Below are 19,055 nucleotides of genomic sequence, written 5' to 3' on the forward strand. Positions count from 1 at the left end.
CCTGGCAACCCTGAAATCATTGGTGGGGAGAAAAGTGAATGTTTTGAAGCCGTTTTTAGGAGGTTTCCGGTTCTATGTTGGCTGCCCTGGACTCCTTTGGGAGCAATGGTGGGGTGTGAATTGAATATTGATATTGATCATATTTACCTGCCATTGAGAGTAACACTTTGTGCAGCTGGATCAGGCCCATGGCTCATCTCGCCCAGCATCCTGTTCTCAACCAGAAGTCCCAGCGCAGGACCTGAGCCCAACTCCCATCTCCCTTCCAGCGCTTTCCAGCAGCTGAGATTCAGAAGGATTGCTGCTCCCAGCTGTGACACAGCAGAGCCCTCCTGGCTGGGAGACATCAACACCTGCATGTATTTTTTATCTATGTCATTTTTAATTGTTATTGATATTAATGTTGTATTTTTAGTTTTGGATTTTATGATTTATGTGGAAATGTTTTCCATTTGGTTGTGTACCTTTGGATGTGTTTTATTTATTGCTTATGACTTTTGTTACGTTGGTCGTTATGTAAATCTCGTCATGTTGTAAGCCGCCTTGAGCGTTGTTTTAACTATGAGAAGGCGGCATACAAATAAACTGATGATCATGATCATGATATTCCTCTGGTGAAATGGACCTCTGAAAGCCTCTTGCTGCAGCCTTTCTCAGCCTGTGGGTCTCCAGATGTTGTTGAACTACAACTCCCATCACCCCTAGCAAGGCCAGAGCTCATGGATGATGGGAGTTGTAGTCCAACAACATTTGGGGACCCACAGGTTGAGAACAGCTGCGTCTGCTGTAATAAAATCTGGGAGCCTTTAAGGTACAGCAAACATAGTGAAAGCACCCTTGGGACCAAGAAGCTCCCTCTGCTGCTCAGCCGAGCTCTCCAGCCTTCCTTCTGCCCCTCATACCTCCTCTCAGCCTGGGGGGGGTTGCAGGCTCTCCCTCTTCCCACCCCCTTTTCACATTTCCTCCCAGGACTATCTTCCCTGCCCTCTCCTGAGCCCTTGGCAGGGAAGATGCAGCTGCCCTTTCCTTTGGAAGGACGGACAGTGCCGCCCTATTCCTGCCCACTCTGAAGCCGCACACAGCCCATGGCACTTCCTCGAGGCTTAAGGGGGGCAGAGGGACCCAAGTGACCAGGAGGGGCAGGTCGCAGGCTGTGAACACCCCCACCCTGCTTAATCCGATCAGCAGCCCCCTCAACTATCACCTGCCCCCACCCTGCCCAATATGTGCTTGCTCCGTGCCCAGAATCCTTTTGCTGCTGCCACCTGAAAGCCTGTGGTGCTGTGCTTGGCAGGGAATGGGCAGCTTCCCCCTGCAGTGACGGCGAGGAAGGGGCTGCTGGACTTTTGATGGCACCAGCAGCAAGATCCCAGGGTCCCTTTTGGGCAAAGTCCCCTGGCTCCTCTCCCAGCTGTTGGCGGCCCCTGCAAAAGGCAATGTGGGCCCCACCCTGCCCACCCTCGAGCGCTCCAGCCAAGCCCAGCGGGAGAGAGGATTCCGCTTTAAGTGAGGTGCCGATATTCCCCCTGCGTCCTTCATTTCCTTGCACACCAAGCAAAGCTCTTTGGAACGAGAGATGAAAACTTGATAAAAGTTTGGCGGCGCCTCTGTCCCAGCCCCAGGGGGCGGTGGAGCGGGCGGGGGGGGGAGTCTGTCAATCTGCCGCTGCGACAGCAGAGCAGCCGGGTTACAAATGCATTATGTATGCCGGTGTCGACCCTGAAGCACCTTTTGTTGGGGCTGAATGTGTCATGGCCAACAAAAGTAGACTGGATTAGCCACAGTGGATTAAAAGATTTTCTTCTTTGAGTTCACCTAATAATGCAACAATCGCCCTAGAATGTCCCTTTGAAGGGGACGCAACGGCGTTCCCTTTGCCATCTGTGAGATTCCTCCCCATCCAAGATACATGGCGGGCGGCTTTCACGTCCGGCAGAAGGAGAGAAATCGCTGGGCACTATTTCCATCAGGTGGGAAAGAGTTTGTGCCCACCTCCTCCTAAGCACACAGCCACATGGTTTGGGGAGGAAAACTGACAGCCTGTCGTCTCCACCAGACTGGCAAAGAAAGCCTCTGTGAGCTTCAGACAAGGACAGGAGCCGCTGGACGGTTCACAAGGTGCTCAGAGCCTCCTGCTGGGAGAAGCTGACCGACCACAGGCAGATCTCTGATTCCAGCAATTCTGCTTTTCACACACACCCCACCACCACCCTGCGTTAGTTTGGAGAAGTTTGGAGCCCCTCTTCCTCTCCCCACCAGGCTTCGTTCCCTGCCGTGTCCATCGTGCAAGGCGGGTCATCTGTTAGTGCCAAGACATTCACAAGCGGGATGGTGGCAGTGGGGACAGGGGTAAGCTCCCTCCGCGCCCCCCGCCCTCCTGACGCTGTCACCCAGCGCCCCCTCCCCCTCCTCCCCCCCACCATCACAATAGCAAACATGAAACCCTGCCACAACCCTTGGGGGCTTTGATCTCCAAGCAGGCCTTTGGACATTACCTCCAGGAAAGGGGCTGGGGAGGGCAGCGAATTTGGGCACAGCGCTCCCCCCACCCACCCCTGCCGAGAAAGGCGCCTCCCGAGCCGGAGTGGCTTTGCGGCAAATGGTGGCCCTGCGGGGGGAGGGGCCAGTGGGTGGCAGCCGTGGGGCGTTAACCTCGCTCTGCAGGAGCCCAGCTGGGGGTTCTAATGAGCTGGCTTTGCGAAATGCGATCTGAAAGGCCCACAAAGGCAGCCCAGAGAGAGGAGCTCCATATTTCCCCATCCCGGTTTCCTTTGTCCGCCGTTTATTCTTGTTTCGTGGGGCAGGGCGGGGTGGCGGCTTGCGGTGGCCCAGGGCGGGACGGGGCGGCCGAGGGGCGATGGCGAAAGAAGGAGCCGTCAATGGCGGCCGAGGAAGGGCCTCCATTGTCTCACCTGCTGTCTGCGCAGCGCCGGCCTCCTGCTGGTTCTTCCGCCGTCCGCCATGACAGGACCCATCCGGAACACTTCCCAGCACTCTGGGAGCCTCTTTGCCTTTCATGGCCACGGACTGGCTGGAAGACGATGGCAATCTTTACTTTATACTGCAGCTTTGGTTCCTCACCCTGATTGGCTGAGGCCAGGACCAAATGATGGTCCTTCAAATCCTATTGTAACTATGGCAACCAGCCCCCGTAGGCACCACTGATGTACTTATAATTGCCGGATAAACAGTCGAGACAGGCCACTTTCATCCCGCCTAGGACCGCTTCCCCCCTCGGCTTTTAGGGCGAGGCCAGAAGAGGCAGCAAACTCCCGCGACTCCGTGGGAAGAAGGTGCCACCTCACTTTCCCCATCTGGGCACCTTCCGCTCCTCACGGCAACTGAGCGCTCAGCGTCTCGCAGTCATGGGACTCCTCTGTGCATGGGCGGCCCTACCCTGCGCCAAACCGAGGAATCTTTGTGCAGAAAACGAAGGCTGAAGGCAGAGAGAGAGGATGGCGAAAAGCATCGAGCTGCGGCGGGGCAGTGGGGGAGAGGATATTGTGGCAGTCCCACTGAATGGAAATTATTCTTGCATCAGCTGCTTTTGCCTTTCACGGGAATTTACTACAGGCTGAATAGGACCTTCCTTCCCACTGTACCAATGGTGAAGCTGGCACCTGTCTAGCGTGTAAGAGCTACATCACCAAACGCCACCGTCTCCAAGGAGTCAGATGAAGACAAGGCCAGTAAAAGGCACGAGACTCTCTCCATGGGGGCTCCACTGTCATATGGGCCTCTGCAGCAACCCCTTCGGGACAGGGGCATATCGTGGGCACCTGCATCGCTCTGGACTCGCCCCAAAGCCCACAGGTGTCTGCTGGCCCCACACCCCTGTAGTCCCTAGGATAGGGATCTTCCAGCCCTGAAGTGCCCTTGGCTGGCAAATGCTATGAGACGAAGGGTGACCTGGAACCCTAACAACCAGCAACCAACACTGAAGTTAGTTCCTGCAAAGTGAGAGGAGGCGAAGGCCAAAGGATGGAACCTGCTGCACCAAGAAAAGGAGAAGAGAAGAAGAAGGAGGGAGCCTCCTCCATAGCACTAGCAGTTCTCCAAGGAGGCTTCCCACCCACAGAAGCCACGCCACAGAGAGGTACGTTCCAGAGAGCATCTGGAGAATCTGGAGCAGGCAATGGCAACAGAGATAGAGAGAGTCTTAAAAAGGATAGCCTGGCATTGGAAAAGTCACAGAAAAGGACAGCTGAGGCCATCAGGGAATTTGAGGGTGGTAGAACTAGAGACTGGAGCTGTTATTTCTCAGACAGCCCCCAAAACACACAAAAACATCCCAGACATCATCAGAGGCAACAGCAGGGTCCAAACAAAAAGACAGGATTCCTCCACCTGGTGTCAACTATGTTGTAATGACCATAACAAAAATGACTTCAGAAACACTTATATCAAGGTATCTTGTCATTCATTACCAGCTAGACAAGACAGCAAAGTCTGACCCATGATGAAGGCCCTGTTTCTGTGCCTCCCCGAGGCATGTGGCAGACGCCACTCAGAGGCAGCAAGCAGAAGCTACCATACTCCACAAGCTCTCCTATCCGTCCTGCTCTCATCAGCACATCTGAAGAGCCCGGCTGCAAAGGCTCATCTAGTCCAGCATCCTGTACTCACAAGCAGTGCCTGTGGGACATGATCACAACAGCACTCTTTACTGGTATCCCCAAGCAACTGCTACTCAAGAGCCAGGGTGGGGCAGTGGTTGGAGTGGCCAGGGTTCCATTTCCCTTTCAGCCACAAAGACTGCTCAGTGACCTTAGGCCAGTGACTCTCTCACAGGGTTGCTGTGAGGATAAAGGGGAAAGTGGGGAGAAGAACAAGTGTAACAAACAGGTGAAGAGGCAAACAATCTCCAATACTGGAGGTGGTACAGAGCCATGACTAGCAGCCAATGACACCTTTTTGTGGCAAGCTATACTATGCTCACGTGGCACATATGTGTGTGTGTGTTTGTGTGTGAGAGAGAGCACATTCTACAAGGCAAGATTTGAAGTAGAAACTTTCAGGCCCACATGCTATTTAAATTCTTCAGATTTTAAATTTTAACATTTTAAATTTTGAATACTGTGTAGTTTATTGCTGTAAGCGACTTTGCACCCTAAAAAATGGTGAAAAGTGGGATGTATAATTTTAAAATAAACATGAGTCATTACACTGCAGCCAGCCCCATCAAGGTGGCTCTTTCATTTAAAACTAAGGAGCCATAGGATACTTGGCAACTGAAGCTTAACTCAGATGACTTCAGGACAGGAACGGATGTTTGCATACAGTAATTCTTGCTGCTCTATGTAAACAAAGCCGCCGTGCCGTCTCCCCCCCCTTGATGATGCCCAGGCTGCCCACGCTGGTTCTCCCAGTGGCTGATGCTGCCACTTTCCTGGTCCATGCCTGGGAGGGCAAATGGGATTGTATTCCTTCTACGCATCAAAGCAGCCAGACCATGTCCTGGTAGGCATGTGCCTTAACTGGGCTTGAGGGACATTCCAGAAAGCAGGGACACAGGGGCTCAGAGGTCTGCCACACAGCAACAGTCCTCCAAGCTGAGGAGACAGCAAGCCAGTTCCTAACGCTCCAGCTTTTGTCCCTTTGGTTTCTTACTCCAGCTAAAAAGAACAAGTGACTACACCGTTTCAATAATAATTCGCAAGCCATTTATTCTTTTCTTTCCTGCTGTGCTTTGGATCTTAATTAAGGTTACAGGATGTGGCTTGTTCCTCAAGAGAGGTCAGTCGACGGCTTTTGTATTCTGCTGCAAATGTTGCTGTCTGGCCCTGAAGACCTGAGGGTCTCCGAGGACTCCAAGGCGGGATGCATTCTAGGGTGCTCCAAAGCCTAGTGGCAAAAGGCTCTCATGGCGACCAGCCTCAAAGTTGGGGATCACGGACCACATGCTGGCTGCAGGTGTAGAGGCTGAGCAGCAACATGCAGGAGAAGCTGGGAAGCCATGAACTGAAAGCCTCCTCCTTTTCTTTACGGCAAAAGCATCCTGCATGGAACGTGAGGAAGTAGCTCAAGGCAGCTAGTCCCCTCCCTCCCAAGTCCAGGGGAAAGAGCAGCCTTTACATGATAAGTATCAGACAGTGAGCACATACTTAACCATTCTGGATCCAGCTCTCTCAGGGGAAAAGTTCCATCCCTTGGTCTGTTTAACATAAGCCCAAAGAGAAGTTCACAGTGCTTGATTCTCCTGTTAGACCTTCGGCACTTCAGCCGATTCAGAAAGTTTCTGTGCTTCAAGCTGCTGCACCAGTTCTTCTGCATAGACTTTGAACAAGGGAACAGGGTCCTGAGAGAAAGATTGGGGGCAGGAAGGAAGACACAATGAGGAAGAGAACTGATTGCACAAAGGCTAGGTTTGCACGTTAAAACAAAGCCATGGTCAATGTTAACCACAGGTTATAACCCAAGAACAAACCCTCATTTACTAGCGTGAAGCCTCTGGGCTGGGCTCGGACAATCCAAGTAACACACGCCTTAGTGTTATGTATGAGCCAATCCAAAGCATCACAGAAGCCCTCAAGAGAAATCAACAGCATTTTGGATACAAGTGATTACAGGAGCCAGTCTAGCATCTGCAGAGTCCGACAAAGATGCCTCCCACCCCTCCATAACTAAGCAAAGGGAGCATATTCCATGTAGTCCCATAGACAGCAAACCTTAGCAATGGAATATATTGCACCTTGGCATAAAAGCAAAAAGCACAGTTATTTTACACAGCTTTGAGGGTCATAGGTGGATGTTCCAGAGACAATACTTTACTGGGATTGGGCCACAAACACAAAGAGTGAAAACACACCTTCTTCTCCAGGAGTCGCTGCTTTTCCACAGCTTCTTCCAAACTCAGCCCAACCCATTCTGCCTCTTCCTCTGGGATCACAAACTCCTGCATGCAAAGGTAACACGCATTAGCTCTCAGCACAGAGACTCACTGAGAGGCAGCAAAGAGAGCAAGATTGAAAACTACCTTGTACCATGTCAGACCACTAGCCCACCATATTGTTCACTGACTGGCAGCTTTTCAGGGGTTCCCAACCCTATCCTGCTGCTAACAGGGCATACAAAGCAAATGTGGGCTCTATCATCCTTGTCACTACAGCCTTTCCCAAGATGCCACTGGATTCTGCATTACCTGGGGTGGAAAGACAGTAACAGCAGCCATTATATCTGTAGGCATATCAACAACAGTTATACTGGCCTTTCTCTGCCCTCTAACTATGCAACTTCCACCAGTGCCACGTGTCCCTCTAGCCAAGTTCTAGGAAGTGGGAAATACAGAGCACAGCTGTGACTCTTAGCCCTTACGCATTGGCGCACGCACAGAAAAGCTTTCATAACCAATCTACAGCCCTTAGTGTTGCTACAAGAATGATTGGTGTTCACAGCAATTGCAGATTATGATGGATGCTGGCTCAAAAGCAAAAAATTAGCTGCTACAATCACCCAACCAATGTGGGCATCTTGGGGTGGGGAAATAATATTTACTATTATGTATTTAAAGCATTCTGCAGGCGTTACCCTGTTTGTAACCCTTAAAGCAACACTGCAAGATCTGAACTGGGGATTCCTGATTTGTAGGTCTGCCTCTTCACCCACTACAATAGCTCCCTGGACCAAACTGAACTGCGAGGGAACTGAAATGATCCTACAGCATTCCCACAGGACTGCCACCAGACCACTTATGGGCCCCTCCAAGCCCTTGAAGCAAAAGAAGACACCCACCTTGTATTTGTCATATATAGCCTCCCTCTTTGCTGGGTCATCTGGATGGAGGGAAGGGTCCCGGCGGGCAAGTCGTAAAAGCATTGTGCGTTTCAGGTCCATGCCCAGTTTAGAACACAGCTCAGCTTTTGGGGTCTGTGAGGCCAGAGAAAGATGCAATGGCTTGTCACCAGTTTCCACCGATATGTTCAGGGCAAAGAGGGGCTTTCAATGGCAAGCAGACTACAGTCCTTATGACTTCTGTCAAATGGTTCAGGGAAGGACCTGCATCACTCAAAGGAGAGCTCTGGGATGTGGCCCACAAAGGCTGCTTCACACCACACCGTTCAAGGCCATCATGAAGTATACATCTGACAGCTGTCATATTGGCTTTCCCACGCTTGCAGACAGAACAACAGCCTGTCAAGCTATCACCACAAACCTACCTTTAAGATGTAATAATCAAAGCCGTAGACAGCGTCAATCTGGTCCATCGTCCGCATGGTGACTGTAATCGTCAGCTTCTTATCCAGGATCTCACTGTAGAGATCTCGATAGAAGAGCTGCGGCTTCCAGATTTTCTTCACCCTGGCGGCAAGCTGAGGACACAAGGAAGAGCAGATGCAGCAGCCAAGATCCTGGCGGCTGGGAGGGGAAAGCTCAGACCAAACGGGAGGCCCCGTTGCCCGGCGGGTCCACCTGGCGGGGCGTCGCTCCCCGGGTCCTGGAGCCAGGCGCCTCCTCCGCGCGAGGCCCGCGCCCCCCCCCGGCCTTCCCCCGAGCCGGGGTCCGCCCGCCCGCCCGCCCAGCCCCCTCGGCCCGGCAGCGCACCTTGTCTCCCCGGGCGTAGCGCCAGCCGCGCACCAGGCCCTCTCCGCCCCACAGGCCCTGCTGGCTCTCGGGAGGGAAGTAGACGGGCACGGGCACGTCCTGCACGCGCTCCCGCTCGCCGGTCCGGCGGTTCCGCACGTGCTGGGCGCCGCGGGGCCTCCAGTGGACGGCGAGGGGCGGCGCCGCGGCCTCCTCCTGCTGCGCGCGGAGGTAGTGGGCCGGCAGGCGCGCGTAGATGCCCCGCTGCAGCTTCAGCGCCTCCCACAGCCGCGGGGGGACCTTGTGCAGAGGCATCCCGCCGCCGCCGCCGGGAGAACCGCGAGGGCGACGCCTAGGCCTCCGTCGGCGCCCGAGGGCAAAGGTCAAGAGGCGGCCTCGCGCAGGCGCAGGGCACCGCCGACCCGGAAGCAAAGCGCGGCCGCCCGACGGGGAGGGCAGAAGGCCGTCCTTCCTGCTTGTTTCTTATTGGAGCAGAGCGCCGCGGGGGGCGGGGCCTAAGGGAAGCGAGGGCGCCGCGGGTCCGAGAGTCCCGCCCCGACGCCGTTACCATGGCAGCGGGCCTGCGGGGATCCGAGGGGCTTCGCTCGACAAGGCCGCGCGCGGGAGTCGGCGGCGTCCGGGCCTCCTCGTCGCTGCGTCGCGCCCCGCTTTCCCCCCCCCCCCCCGCGAGGCGGGCCGAGAGTGACGAGTGTTGGTTTCGTCATCAGCTCGCTTTAAATGACTGAAGCAGGAAAGGGGGTCACAAACCCTCTTATCATTAGGGTGTATTCATCTATGGTTATTATTAAATTTATGTGCTGTGTCAGGAAAATTGGGCATCGCATGGCAGGACAGATGTGCTCTCCCAAGCCCACATTCCCAGCATGTTCCCACTCCTGTCTCAGCAACATCTACCTGGCTTGGTCACGTCCGCAGAATGGAAGATGGCAGGATCCCCAAGGATGTGCTCTGCCGGGAACGCTGCGTTACAAAGATGTCTGCAAATGGGACATGAAGGCTGGCAACATCAACGCTGCCGTGTGGGAATTCCTTGCAGGCAACCACAGTAAAAAGGGTGAAGGACCCTGGGCGGTTAAGTCCAGTCAAAGGCAACTATGGGGTTGCAGCGCTCATCTCACTTTTCAGGCCGAGGGAGCCGGCGTTTGTCTACGGACAGCTTTCCGGGTCATGTGCCCGCCATGACCAAACCACTTCTGGTGCAATGGAGGACTGTGATGAGTGTCAGAGCACATGGAAACACCGTTTAGCTTCCTGCCACAGTGGTACCTATTTATCTACTTGCACTGGTGTGCTTTCAAACTGCTAGGTTGGCAGAAGCTGGGACAGAACAACGGGAGCTCACCCCCAGATTCAAACCACCGACCTTCCGATTGGGAGCCCAAGCGGCTCGGTGGTTTAGACCACAGCAGCACCCGCTCCCTACTACAACCAGAGTGTCTGGAGACAGTCAGACAGATTGTGCATCCATAGCAGTGACCAGAGGAGGAATAACCGCTGAGAGGAGCACAGAGAGAAGAAACACCGTGGTGCAGCACAACCAGATGTCTTCATCTGCCCCTGCTGCAATAAAACATGTATCTCCTGTATCAGTCTCTACAGCCACAGCAGGCACTGCAGCCTTCCAAGAGTTTGCCTTCACCCCCAAGGGCGCATTCCTCCATTGTCCCCAGAGACAGATGGACCCAACCAACCATACACTGCCCTTCATCAAAAGACCACAGGACAGGTTACAGCATAAAACACAAAATGCATAATATAATAATGGGGAAAGGGAAGGGGGAAAGACAATCCCCCCCTCCACACACCTTAGAAAGCCATAACTTGTCAAATGTCTGGCTGAAGAACATTTTCACCTGGCGCCTAAATATATGTAATAAAAGGTGCCATGCAAGGCTCCCCAAGGAGAGCATCCTAAAGCAGGCAGGCCCTGCAGAAAAGGCCCCGTTATCGTGTTGCCACCCTCCGGACCTCCTGTGAAGTGAGGGGCACACAGAGAAGGGAAGCAAGAAGCCCCCTCATCGCCAAGCAAACTTTGTGTGGCTGGCCAGCGATCACCCCACCCAGCAGAAGGCAGCTTTTCCAAGGTCCAAGGTGGAGGTAAGAGTCCCAAAATGGAGGCTGCCCAGTCTGCTGTGGGGCAGGGGGGGGGGTGCCTCCTGCTTCTGCTCAAAGGGTTGTCAGACGCAATCCCTGCACTTCCAATTAGATTGCTAGAAATAAGCACCAAAGGCAAAGGAGCACAGTGTGCATAACTTTTAATTGAACGAAATGACAGCTTAAATCAATTTAAACAGCTTCAAAAAGGCAAAGTATAACATAAAGTTAACAAGGTACTAACAGAACTTTCTGAACTGCGGTTGCTGAAGTTCTTCCTGAGGTAATAAACGAAATAACCGTTTTCCCATTTAAGATTAGTGTCCCTTCCATGCCCTGCAGTGACTGAGGGGAATAAAAAAAATAAACACCCCAAATTAAGGACCTTAAAACAGGAGTGTGTGTTATTGCGCTAAAAGAGCTCTCTGGAGTCCCTGGCTCTTTCGCCTGTGTCTGCATCTGCAAAAGGGTTTGTCATGGTCTTATCCTGGCCCAGCAGTGCCAGCTGCGAGAGCCAGAAGACAGGTGAGCAAACAGTGCTGGGCTCTTGCCTGGCCACGAGGACTAAGAGCTCTGGGACTGCAAAGAGCTCAGTCATTTGGCTGAGGGCTTTTACATTCATTGTGGCTCCCCCAAAACAGGGGGAATAGCCCCAAAGTGGCGGAGAGAAAGATGCAAGAACAGGATCTCCCTGCTTGCACCCAAGTCCAAAGCCCACCAGCAGTTGAAGAATCTTGAACAACCTGGCTGGTGGATGCACACTGCTGAATGGCAACAGTGCCATGAGGTTTTCATTCAGCAGTATCATGTGACCAAGTCAGTCTCAGGCCTGGCAACGAGTGGCAGAGCTCGCTTGGCACCCACAGGCAGAGGAACAGAACTGGGCTGCTCCAGCTCAGCTTTTTAGTTCAGGACACATAAACTTGGCACCTCCCTGAGCAATACATGGTTTCTCCAACCACGGCCAGCAAGGACGCCTCTCCTCCCCGCCCAGCCCAGGTGTGTCCCTTGCACTATTATCATTCATACGCCCCTCCCGGGTTTGAGCAGCCCTGTTTCTTCTTCCCACGTTAACAGGAGTGAGGGTGCCAAGAGCTGCACACCAGCCTCCTGTCTTGTTATCGCCCACCACACTACAAGCCCCACAAGGAACACTTGACTCTAGTTGTCACTCCACCCCCACTCCCAGGATTGCAGAACTGCCTGGTTCCCAGTTCCCAGCCACGCAGATTCAATAAAAGCAGGCTGTGGCGATGCACCGGAAGGCTCCAGAAAGCCCTGCTGTTTACACTGGAGGAGAGACCTGCTTCATGAGTGGGTGACCTCTCAGGTTAGGGTGAAGACTAGTGAGCCGTCTGTCTTGTGGACCCTCGCAGCTCCCTGTTCTTCACCCGGCCTGCAGGATGGATGGCCTTCTCCCTGCATGCCCAAGTGGCCCCAGAAAGTGGCTGGCAAGCCGACCCAGAAGCGTAGAGGGAGGCACTTGGGGCCAGAGCCTCACAAGAGTCCACCCCCTCTCAGTTTGTCACGTCACCGCATAGAGCTCCTCGCGGTCATTCTTGCAAATCTGGTAGCGGCAGAGCAGCTTGCGGGACCAGTCCCACGGATTCTGGAGCTTATCTCCAGGTGGGAGGAGGAAGGCCACGCTGGAGGCCACCAGGATGTGCCAGATGCTGTGCGTGTAGAAGTAGTTCTCTTTGGTCTGAATGAAGGCATACACCATAATGGCCACCACAGCCAGGGTGATCCCAGGGCAGAGGAAAAAAGCCCAGCGCTTCCAGGAGGGCGGGTAGCAGTCGCGCCGGGTCACACCACGGTGAACCTGCAGGAGGAAGGCAGGGGTTACGGGCCATCCCGGGTGGGGCAGAGGGCAGCCACAGAGGGTCTCTAGATGTGGGCTCTGCCCACCCACTGAGACCAGATGCACCCACCCACCCCAAGGCTCTGGGAGAAGTCAGCTGGGTCTTTCTTCAGCTGGCTACACTCCAAAAGCGCATGATGGGTGATGAAGTTAATGGCGGGGGAAGCCTACACCTTAAAGGTAAAATACCTGCTGCAGGTTCTGCCCAGCCCACTGCTAAGAGCTGCAGCCTGAGCCAGGAGATGCTCAAGTCTTGATCCGTAAGGGGTGAGAGCAGGAGCCACCTACCCAAGCTGCAATCATGATGAGGAGGGCAACGAGGCAGGGCCCCATCATGTTCCAAACCCCTTGGCGGTCCAGCTGCAGTGACATGGCGATGAACAGGGTCCCCAGCACACAGAGGACCTGCAAGGGAAGAGAGGAGAAGTCAAAGCTGCTCTTGGAACCTCCTTGGGAGTCTGTGGCTGGTGGATGAGGAAGGCATCCCGGGCCACTCCAGCTCACCTTCTGGCATCACTTCAAGATGCCAAGGGCAAAGACAGGAGCTCCCAGCCACAAAACCCTGCTGAGATAGTTCGTTTCTGAACTCTGCATTCTGCCTTTTGGCCAAATGGGGCCTCAAGTCGTCATGCAGCCCCTGCCGCCTTTGGGACATTTGGCCATACTGCTGGCATCTTTACCTTTTCTAACGCCCACTGACACCTTTGCTTTTCAGTGAGAAACTGCAGCGGAGGCCCAGGAAGACTGGAAGCCTGCCTGTCCGCCTCTCTGGCCCAACTCTGGCTCTCAGTCCACCTGGCAACACCAGGATGGGAAACCCGCAAGATACACAGGGCAAATGCACAGCGTTCATTTTCTTGCATCCGTTTTGTTTATTATTCAGAGCCTCCTGCCCCAGGGGAAGTCGTGCTGGCGACATTCAAGGTGTGAGCTCAGGACTGGGCCTGCCCTGGCTTTAGAGGGGCTTGCTGCAAACAACAGCGCCCTCCCATGCAGTACCCCGCTTGCTGGCTTGCCCCCTACGTACATATTTCAAGGTCTTCTCCAGTCGAGCCATGCACAGGACGGTCACCCAGATGGAGACCACAGAGCCAAAGAAGTCGCAGAACTGCAGCGTGTCGTAATCCATGATGCACATCACTGCAATGCCGGGCTGGTCACAGGCATGGTAGAACTGCAGCCGCAGAGGGGAGAGAAGGTGCCAGTCAGAAGGCGCCACTCCCACTGTGCTGCTCTTTGCCACCTGAGCCCAAAGTCTGGAGGCGCCAGGGCCCCACTGGGCACACAGCCTCAACAGCCTGAGGATGCCACAGGCAGTGCAAGGGGCACCAAACCAGGATCAAGGAGCCCTCCGCTTTTCCCCAGCCGCCCCACTACCAGAAAGAGGCAGGCAGAGAAAGTGGATGGTTGGGCTGGCTTGCCTGCCTGCCGTGCCCCCCAGAGAAGGGCCTGCTTGGGCCTTGCCCCACCCCAACGGGCGGCTGGGATCCCGCTCAGCACCCATCCCGCTGAGGGGGAAGCCTGGACCTACGGTGGAGAAGAACATGTTGAAGGTGTAAACGGAGGCTTCCACCAGGTGGTAGTGGTAAAGTGCAACAGCAATCGCCGGCAGGAAGAAGAGGTTGCTGAGCGTCAGCAGGAGCGTGGCCAGGATCTGCGTGCCGACGGGCTGGGCCTTGGTGTCTTCCGTGCAGCTCCAGCCACTCCAGCCTGCCAGGGGAGGAAGGGGACGCAGGGTTACCTGTTGGGAGCATCACATCAAAAGAAGAAAGCCCATCGCGCCAGGTGGGAAGTGGAGTGCCCATCCTTAAGGCTGCCACCTTGCACAGCATCCCCCAGAGCCCCCAGGAGGGGCCCCCTGCAGCTGGGCTCACTCTCTAAGGGGCTGACTGGGGTGCAGGATGCCACACCGTGGCCTTTTCACTCTGGGCTTGGGGCATGTGAGGCATGAGAACAGGTGCTGCTTATGGCTAGCCCTGCCCAGGGAAGGAAGCCAGAGGGGAGGAAAGGAGGGTAGAGGAGGGACAGGCCCCGGTGGCCTCGGCCCCAGGCACTCCAGAAAAGCTCTTACCCGCTTTGCAGCTGCACCCGGCATAAGGGTAACTGCGGCCCAGGAGGCTGCACTGCCCATACGTCCCGCAGTTATCGAAGCAGGGGCTGAGCAAGGTCACAACGGACACCTGGGCTTTGGCTTTGTCACATTCCCTGCAGAGAGAGAGAGAGACAGAGCCCATGTGCCACCAAGGACGCTGAGCCCTCCTGGCACCCACACGCAAAGGCAGAGAGGCCCAAGGCAAGGTGAGGACCAGGTGGCAGAAACCCCTGCCTGAGAGGTGCTCAGGAACCCTGGCCCCAGAGGCCTTCCTGCCACCGCTACTGCAGCAAAGGCCCAGCCCTGGCCGTACGGCTGGCAGCACCAGAGTGACAGGACTCACCCCACACCCTCCGGGCAGAGGAGCTGCAGGGACAGGAACCAGTTGGCCGTTTCTGGGTACGGGATGATGAGTGTAGCGTCAGGAGAAGAGGTGGATACGTTCAGCGGATAGCCTTGGGAGAAAGCTGTGGGGCAGGGAAGAGAGACAGGCCTTCCGTTAGTGCCCACACTCCGTCAGCAACCAGCGCCCAGCCTGCCAGTTTCAGTGCCCTCCCAGGGCTCGGGTGCAACAAGCAGAGAACCATACCTGTGTGGCAGCCCCTCGTGGCGTTCACAGAGAGCACGGGGGAGCTGGCACTCAAGCAAGCCCACACCGAGGCATTCCCAAGGCTCCAGCCGGTCTGCAAGGACAAAGCAGGAAAGAGACTCAGTTGGCGCCTCTCCCCTAGCAGTCCGGCTTCAGTGCCCCAAGAGGGGGCAGTGCCAGGTCAACCCTCTTACCTGGTTAAGGGCCAGATTCAGCACCAGGGTCCCCCCGCTGTCCATGCCTGAGTTCAGGTTGAAGAGGAGCAAAGCCGGGGGCTCGGCCTGCACAGGCACACCAACGTCTCCAAGGACACGAAAATGCAGAGACACCACGTCCAGGTCTTCGCGGATGACAGGCTGGTTGCGCAGGCAGCGGCTGCTTTGGCCAAGGGGGTTGTGCGCTGCCCCGGCTCCCGTGAGCAGGGTTGCGTTGGGGCTTCCTCCTGGCAAAGGTGCCTCCTGGCTCCGGTTCAGGCTGTGATAGAAGCTGAGGAAGGAGCTGGCCCTGTCAGGCTTGCACACTGCAAAGGACACGGCGCAAGGTCAGTGAGGCCTCATGACGAGAAGGCTGCAAGGCAGGGCAACCCCCCCCCGACCCACAGCTAGGGCATCCGCAGCAGAGACTCAGGAACTGGCAAGCTGACACAGCTTGGCACCCCGCCCTTGCCCCTCCCCTCTCGCAGCTGGCACACACCTGTGAAGGAGGCCTTCAGCTGAAAGGAGATGCTGGTCCCAGGGCCGCTGAGGCTTTCCACCGTGATGGGCAGCCACTTCTCCCACGGCGGTGAAGCAAGGACGCCGCTGCAGTCCCCGGAGCAGTTGAGCACCTTCTGGGGAGCGCGAAGGCAGCGTGGCAGAGCCCAGTGTGACACGGAGGGCGCAGGGGCTTGAAGTGTTCACCTTGCAGCCGCCCAGCTCAAAGTGCAGCGCAGCACTGTAGCTGGGGACAAAGATCCTGCAGGGGGGAAGAGAGGGAGGAGCAGCTGACTCCAGCTGGCCAGCACATGGCAGGCCTTGGTGCCCAGGGAGATGGGGGGCACTCACCGGGCCCACCCTCTCTCCTGTTTTAACTCACTTGGCATGAAGGGGCCTGGTGGGCTGGGCAATGGTCTGCTGCGCAGGAGTGTCGGGCTCAAGAATCAGCGAGTCGATGACGCGCAGCACAAACATGTCCGGCTGGAAGCTGTAGGTGCATGGCGTTGAGATGCCCTGCAGGGAGGGAGGAGGGACGCATCACTGTCAGCCTCCTGGACCACCGTGGCTGGCAGGAGGAGGCCGCACTTGGCACAAGAGGACATTCAGAGGCCTCCGCCTGCAGCCCTGGGCACAGCAGAAGATCCTCCAGAAACTGCCAGGTCGGGCGCAGCCAAGTCCCAATGCAGCAGCTGCAGGATCCTCCCCTGTCCATCCCCCCCTCCCACCACAGACTCCAGCCAAGGAGGCGGCCTGCTCTCACCTTCACCTCAATCTTCCCTGCGGCCTTGGGCAGGTGGGCCACCATGAACCAGTCGCCTGCGGCAGGTCCTGTGACGTTGACGAAGGTGGTGTTCTGCACCAGCGTGGCCAGAGTCGTGGTCAGATTGTAGGCGAGGCGGACGCTTGTGTTGGCCGGGAACTGCGTGCCCAGGGGGTTGATGACAGGAGGGGCACCGTGGCGGAAGTGGCTGGAAGGCAGCAGGAGACACGGGTCAGCGGGGCAGAAGGAGGGGAGACGGCCACCCTCTTTCCAGGAGGAAGCCGGCAGGCTGAGCTCCCCAGGGAGAAGGGGGGGTAGGTACGCACACGGTGACGTTTGTGCTGCCGCAGTCGGGACCCCTTCCCTGGGATGCCTGAAGGAGCCAGCGCAGCTGGACGGTATCCTCTGGCACGCGGAAGCGGAAGAGCCGGGCGTTGGCATACCAGCTGTAGAAGGAGAGCTTCTGGGCACCCTGGACGAAATATTCCGCCACAAAGGACCGGTCTGTGGGGGGAGTAGGGGGCAGGGCGTCAGGAAATGTGCAGGGGAAAGAATTCAGGTCCAGCCAGCCTTGGGCAGGTGGTGCTTCTCACCACAGGGGGATCAGCAGCCAGCCCCCCTCCCCCAGTCTCTGCCAAGTGCAGCACCATGAAGGGGCAGGCAGTGCCCCCCCCATGCCTCTGGCTTCCCACAAGGAGCTCCCAGGGGGCTTGTCCAGAGCCACAGGATCCTCTTTGGCCTCCAGGCAATAGAAGCTGGGCTTCTGCCTGCCCCTTCCCACTGAAGACCAGGAAGGTCTTGCCCAGCCTTGCCCTGCAGCAAGGTCAAGGGGAGGTCAGGAGAGGAGGAGGTCATGGGGAGGCAGCTCTGCCAAGAGAGAGCTGTGGACTTTGGCACACAGCCTGCCACAAGGACTGGCATTTCCTGAAAGGGCTGAGCCGGCAAGCCCAGGGGATTGGCCTGCGGGGACCAGGGTGCCAGGCACCTGCCTGTTTGCTGCGTGCACAGCGCAGTGACTGACAAACAAAGGTGCGATGGGCAGGGATGGGGAAGGGGCAGGATAATAATAATAATAATAATAATAATAATAATTATTATAATTTATTATTTGTACCCCGCTCATCTGCACACAACAAGGTCAAGTCTAAGATGGGCAAGAAGTGGAGGTTCAGCTGACCGACCCTAAAAGGAAAGGAATCCGCTGGGGGGGGGGTCTGGTTCTCACAGGGGCGCCCCCAAGGCAGAGGAAGCAGTGGGCGCTGAGTCAAGGCGCACACGCGAGAGAATGCGGACAAGCCGGCTGGCCGCCGGGCGGGAGGGAGGGAGGGAGCCTGCCTGACCGGTCCAGCCACCCGACGCTCATCCGGCGAGGAGAGAGACCCCCTCCGCCGCTTTTCCACGCGCGCAAGTGATGCTCAACCAACGTCCCGCCCCGCCGCCCGCGCCAGTCGCTGGAAAGGCAAAGGCTGCCCGGCGGCTAACTGGGAAGCGGGCGTTGCGCCATCGGCCTCCCCGGGCGAAGCGAGGACTCCGTGACCCCGGCGCCGCCCCAGCCTGGCAGCGGCGCTTTTCCATCGCGGCACCGCCCGCCCCAAGCCTGAACCGGGCGAACCTTTCCGGGCGAAGCGAGGACTCCGTGACCCGGGCGCCGCCCCCGCCCCAAGCCAGAACCGGGCGAACCTTCCGTTTCCCCAAGTGGGAGACGAAAACAGGGCGGCCCCCCCGGCAAACCGAGGAACGGGGGCTGGACGGGAGGGGGCCCTTTTGCCAAATGACTGCTGGGGACCCCCCAAGCGCCTTCTCTCAGGGGCCGGGGCTCAAGGCAAACGCGGGAAGACTGGAGACGGGGCGGCCCGAGGTCACTCAAGGCCACCTGCGCCCGGGGTCCCGCCTCCTTGCGCCCCTCCTCGGGCTCCAACTCGAGCGCGCATCCAAAGCTGGGGGGGGCGGCCCCGGAAGAAAGCGGGAACCCCTCTCTCCGGTGCTGTCGGGTCACATCCCCGATCCGCCGGCCTCTGGGCGTGCGCAGAGTGCCACTCCGTCCCGCTCCTCCGCAGTGCGGCTCCGGGAAGCGGCTCTGCCTCCGTCCGTTACTTACCGTCGGGACCTCCGCCTCCGCCGTTGCTGCTGCGCGCCTCCTTGGCGGGCGGCGAGGGGTCGGCGGGGGCCAGGAGCACCAGCAGCGCCAGCGCCAGCGGGCCGGGCGCCATGGCAGCCCCCGGGGCCAGGGAAAGCCGGCAGCGGCAGGAGCAGGCGCGCCTCAGCCCGGAGCGCCTTCCTCCTCGCCCGCCCGCGTCACCGAGGCCCCGGGCCGGCCCTGGCGGGGCGCCGACGTCACGGGGACACCCGAGGGGGGGAGGGAGGGAGGCGGGGGCGGGCGCGCGCCTCGGCCGCTGCTGCTGGCTGCGCTCCGCCCTCCGCCC

The 19,055-nt window shown here is 57.2% G+C and overlaps 2 protein-coding genes across 2 annotated transcripts; both read right to left on the reverse strand.

The window, feature by feature from the left end:
• Nucleotides 1-5,640: 5,640 nt before the first annotated feature.
• Nucleotides 5,641-8,876, reverse strand: MRPL28 (mitochondrial ribosomal protein L28). Its single transcript, XM_080981390.1, has 5 exons — nt 8,542-8,876; nt 8,157-8,309; nt 7,732-7,866; nt 6,809-6,895; nt 5,641-6,298 (listed from the first exon to the last, which is right to left on the reverse strand). Exons 1-5 carry the CDS (start codon nt 8,833-8,835, stop codon nt 6,203-6,205), a joined length of 765 nt encoding a protein of 254 aa, XP_080837516.1. The 5' UTR covers nt 8,836-8,876; the 3' UTR covers nt 5,641-6,202.
• Nucleotides 8,877-10,779: 1,903 nt separating this feature from the next.
• Nucleotides 10,780-18,879, reverse strand: PGAP6 (post-GPI attachment to proteins 6). The gene is given in 14 exon segments (XM_080981362.1): nt 10,780-12,457; nt 12,785-12,901; nt 13,524-13,670; nt 14,028-14,206; nt 14,568-14,701; nt 14,932-15,055; nt 15,178-15,271; nt 15,372-15,697; nt 15,871-16,009; nt 16,011-16,131; nt 16,252-16,385; nt 16,633-16,840; nt 16,959-17,136; nt 18,731-18,879. Coding segments are annotated over 14 exon segments (2,310 nt in total). The 5' UTR covers nt 18,843-18,879; the 3' UTR covers nt 10,780-12,160.
• Between the last annotated feature and the right edge of the window lie 176 nt (nt 18,880-19,055).

Source organism: Podarcis pityusensis (assembly GCF_964106645.2).
Source record: "Podarcis pityusensis genome assembly, chromosome: 14".
NCBI lineage: Eukaryota > Metazoa > Chordata > Lepidosauria > Squamata > Lacertidae > Podarcis > Podarcis pityusensis.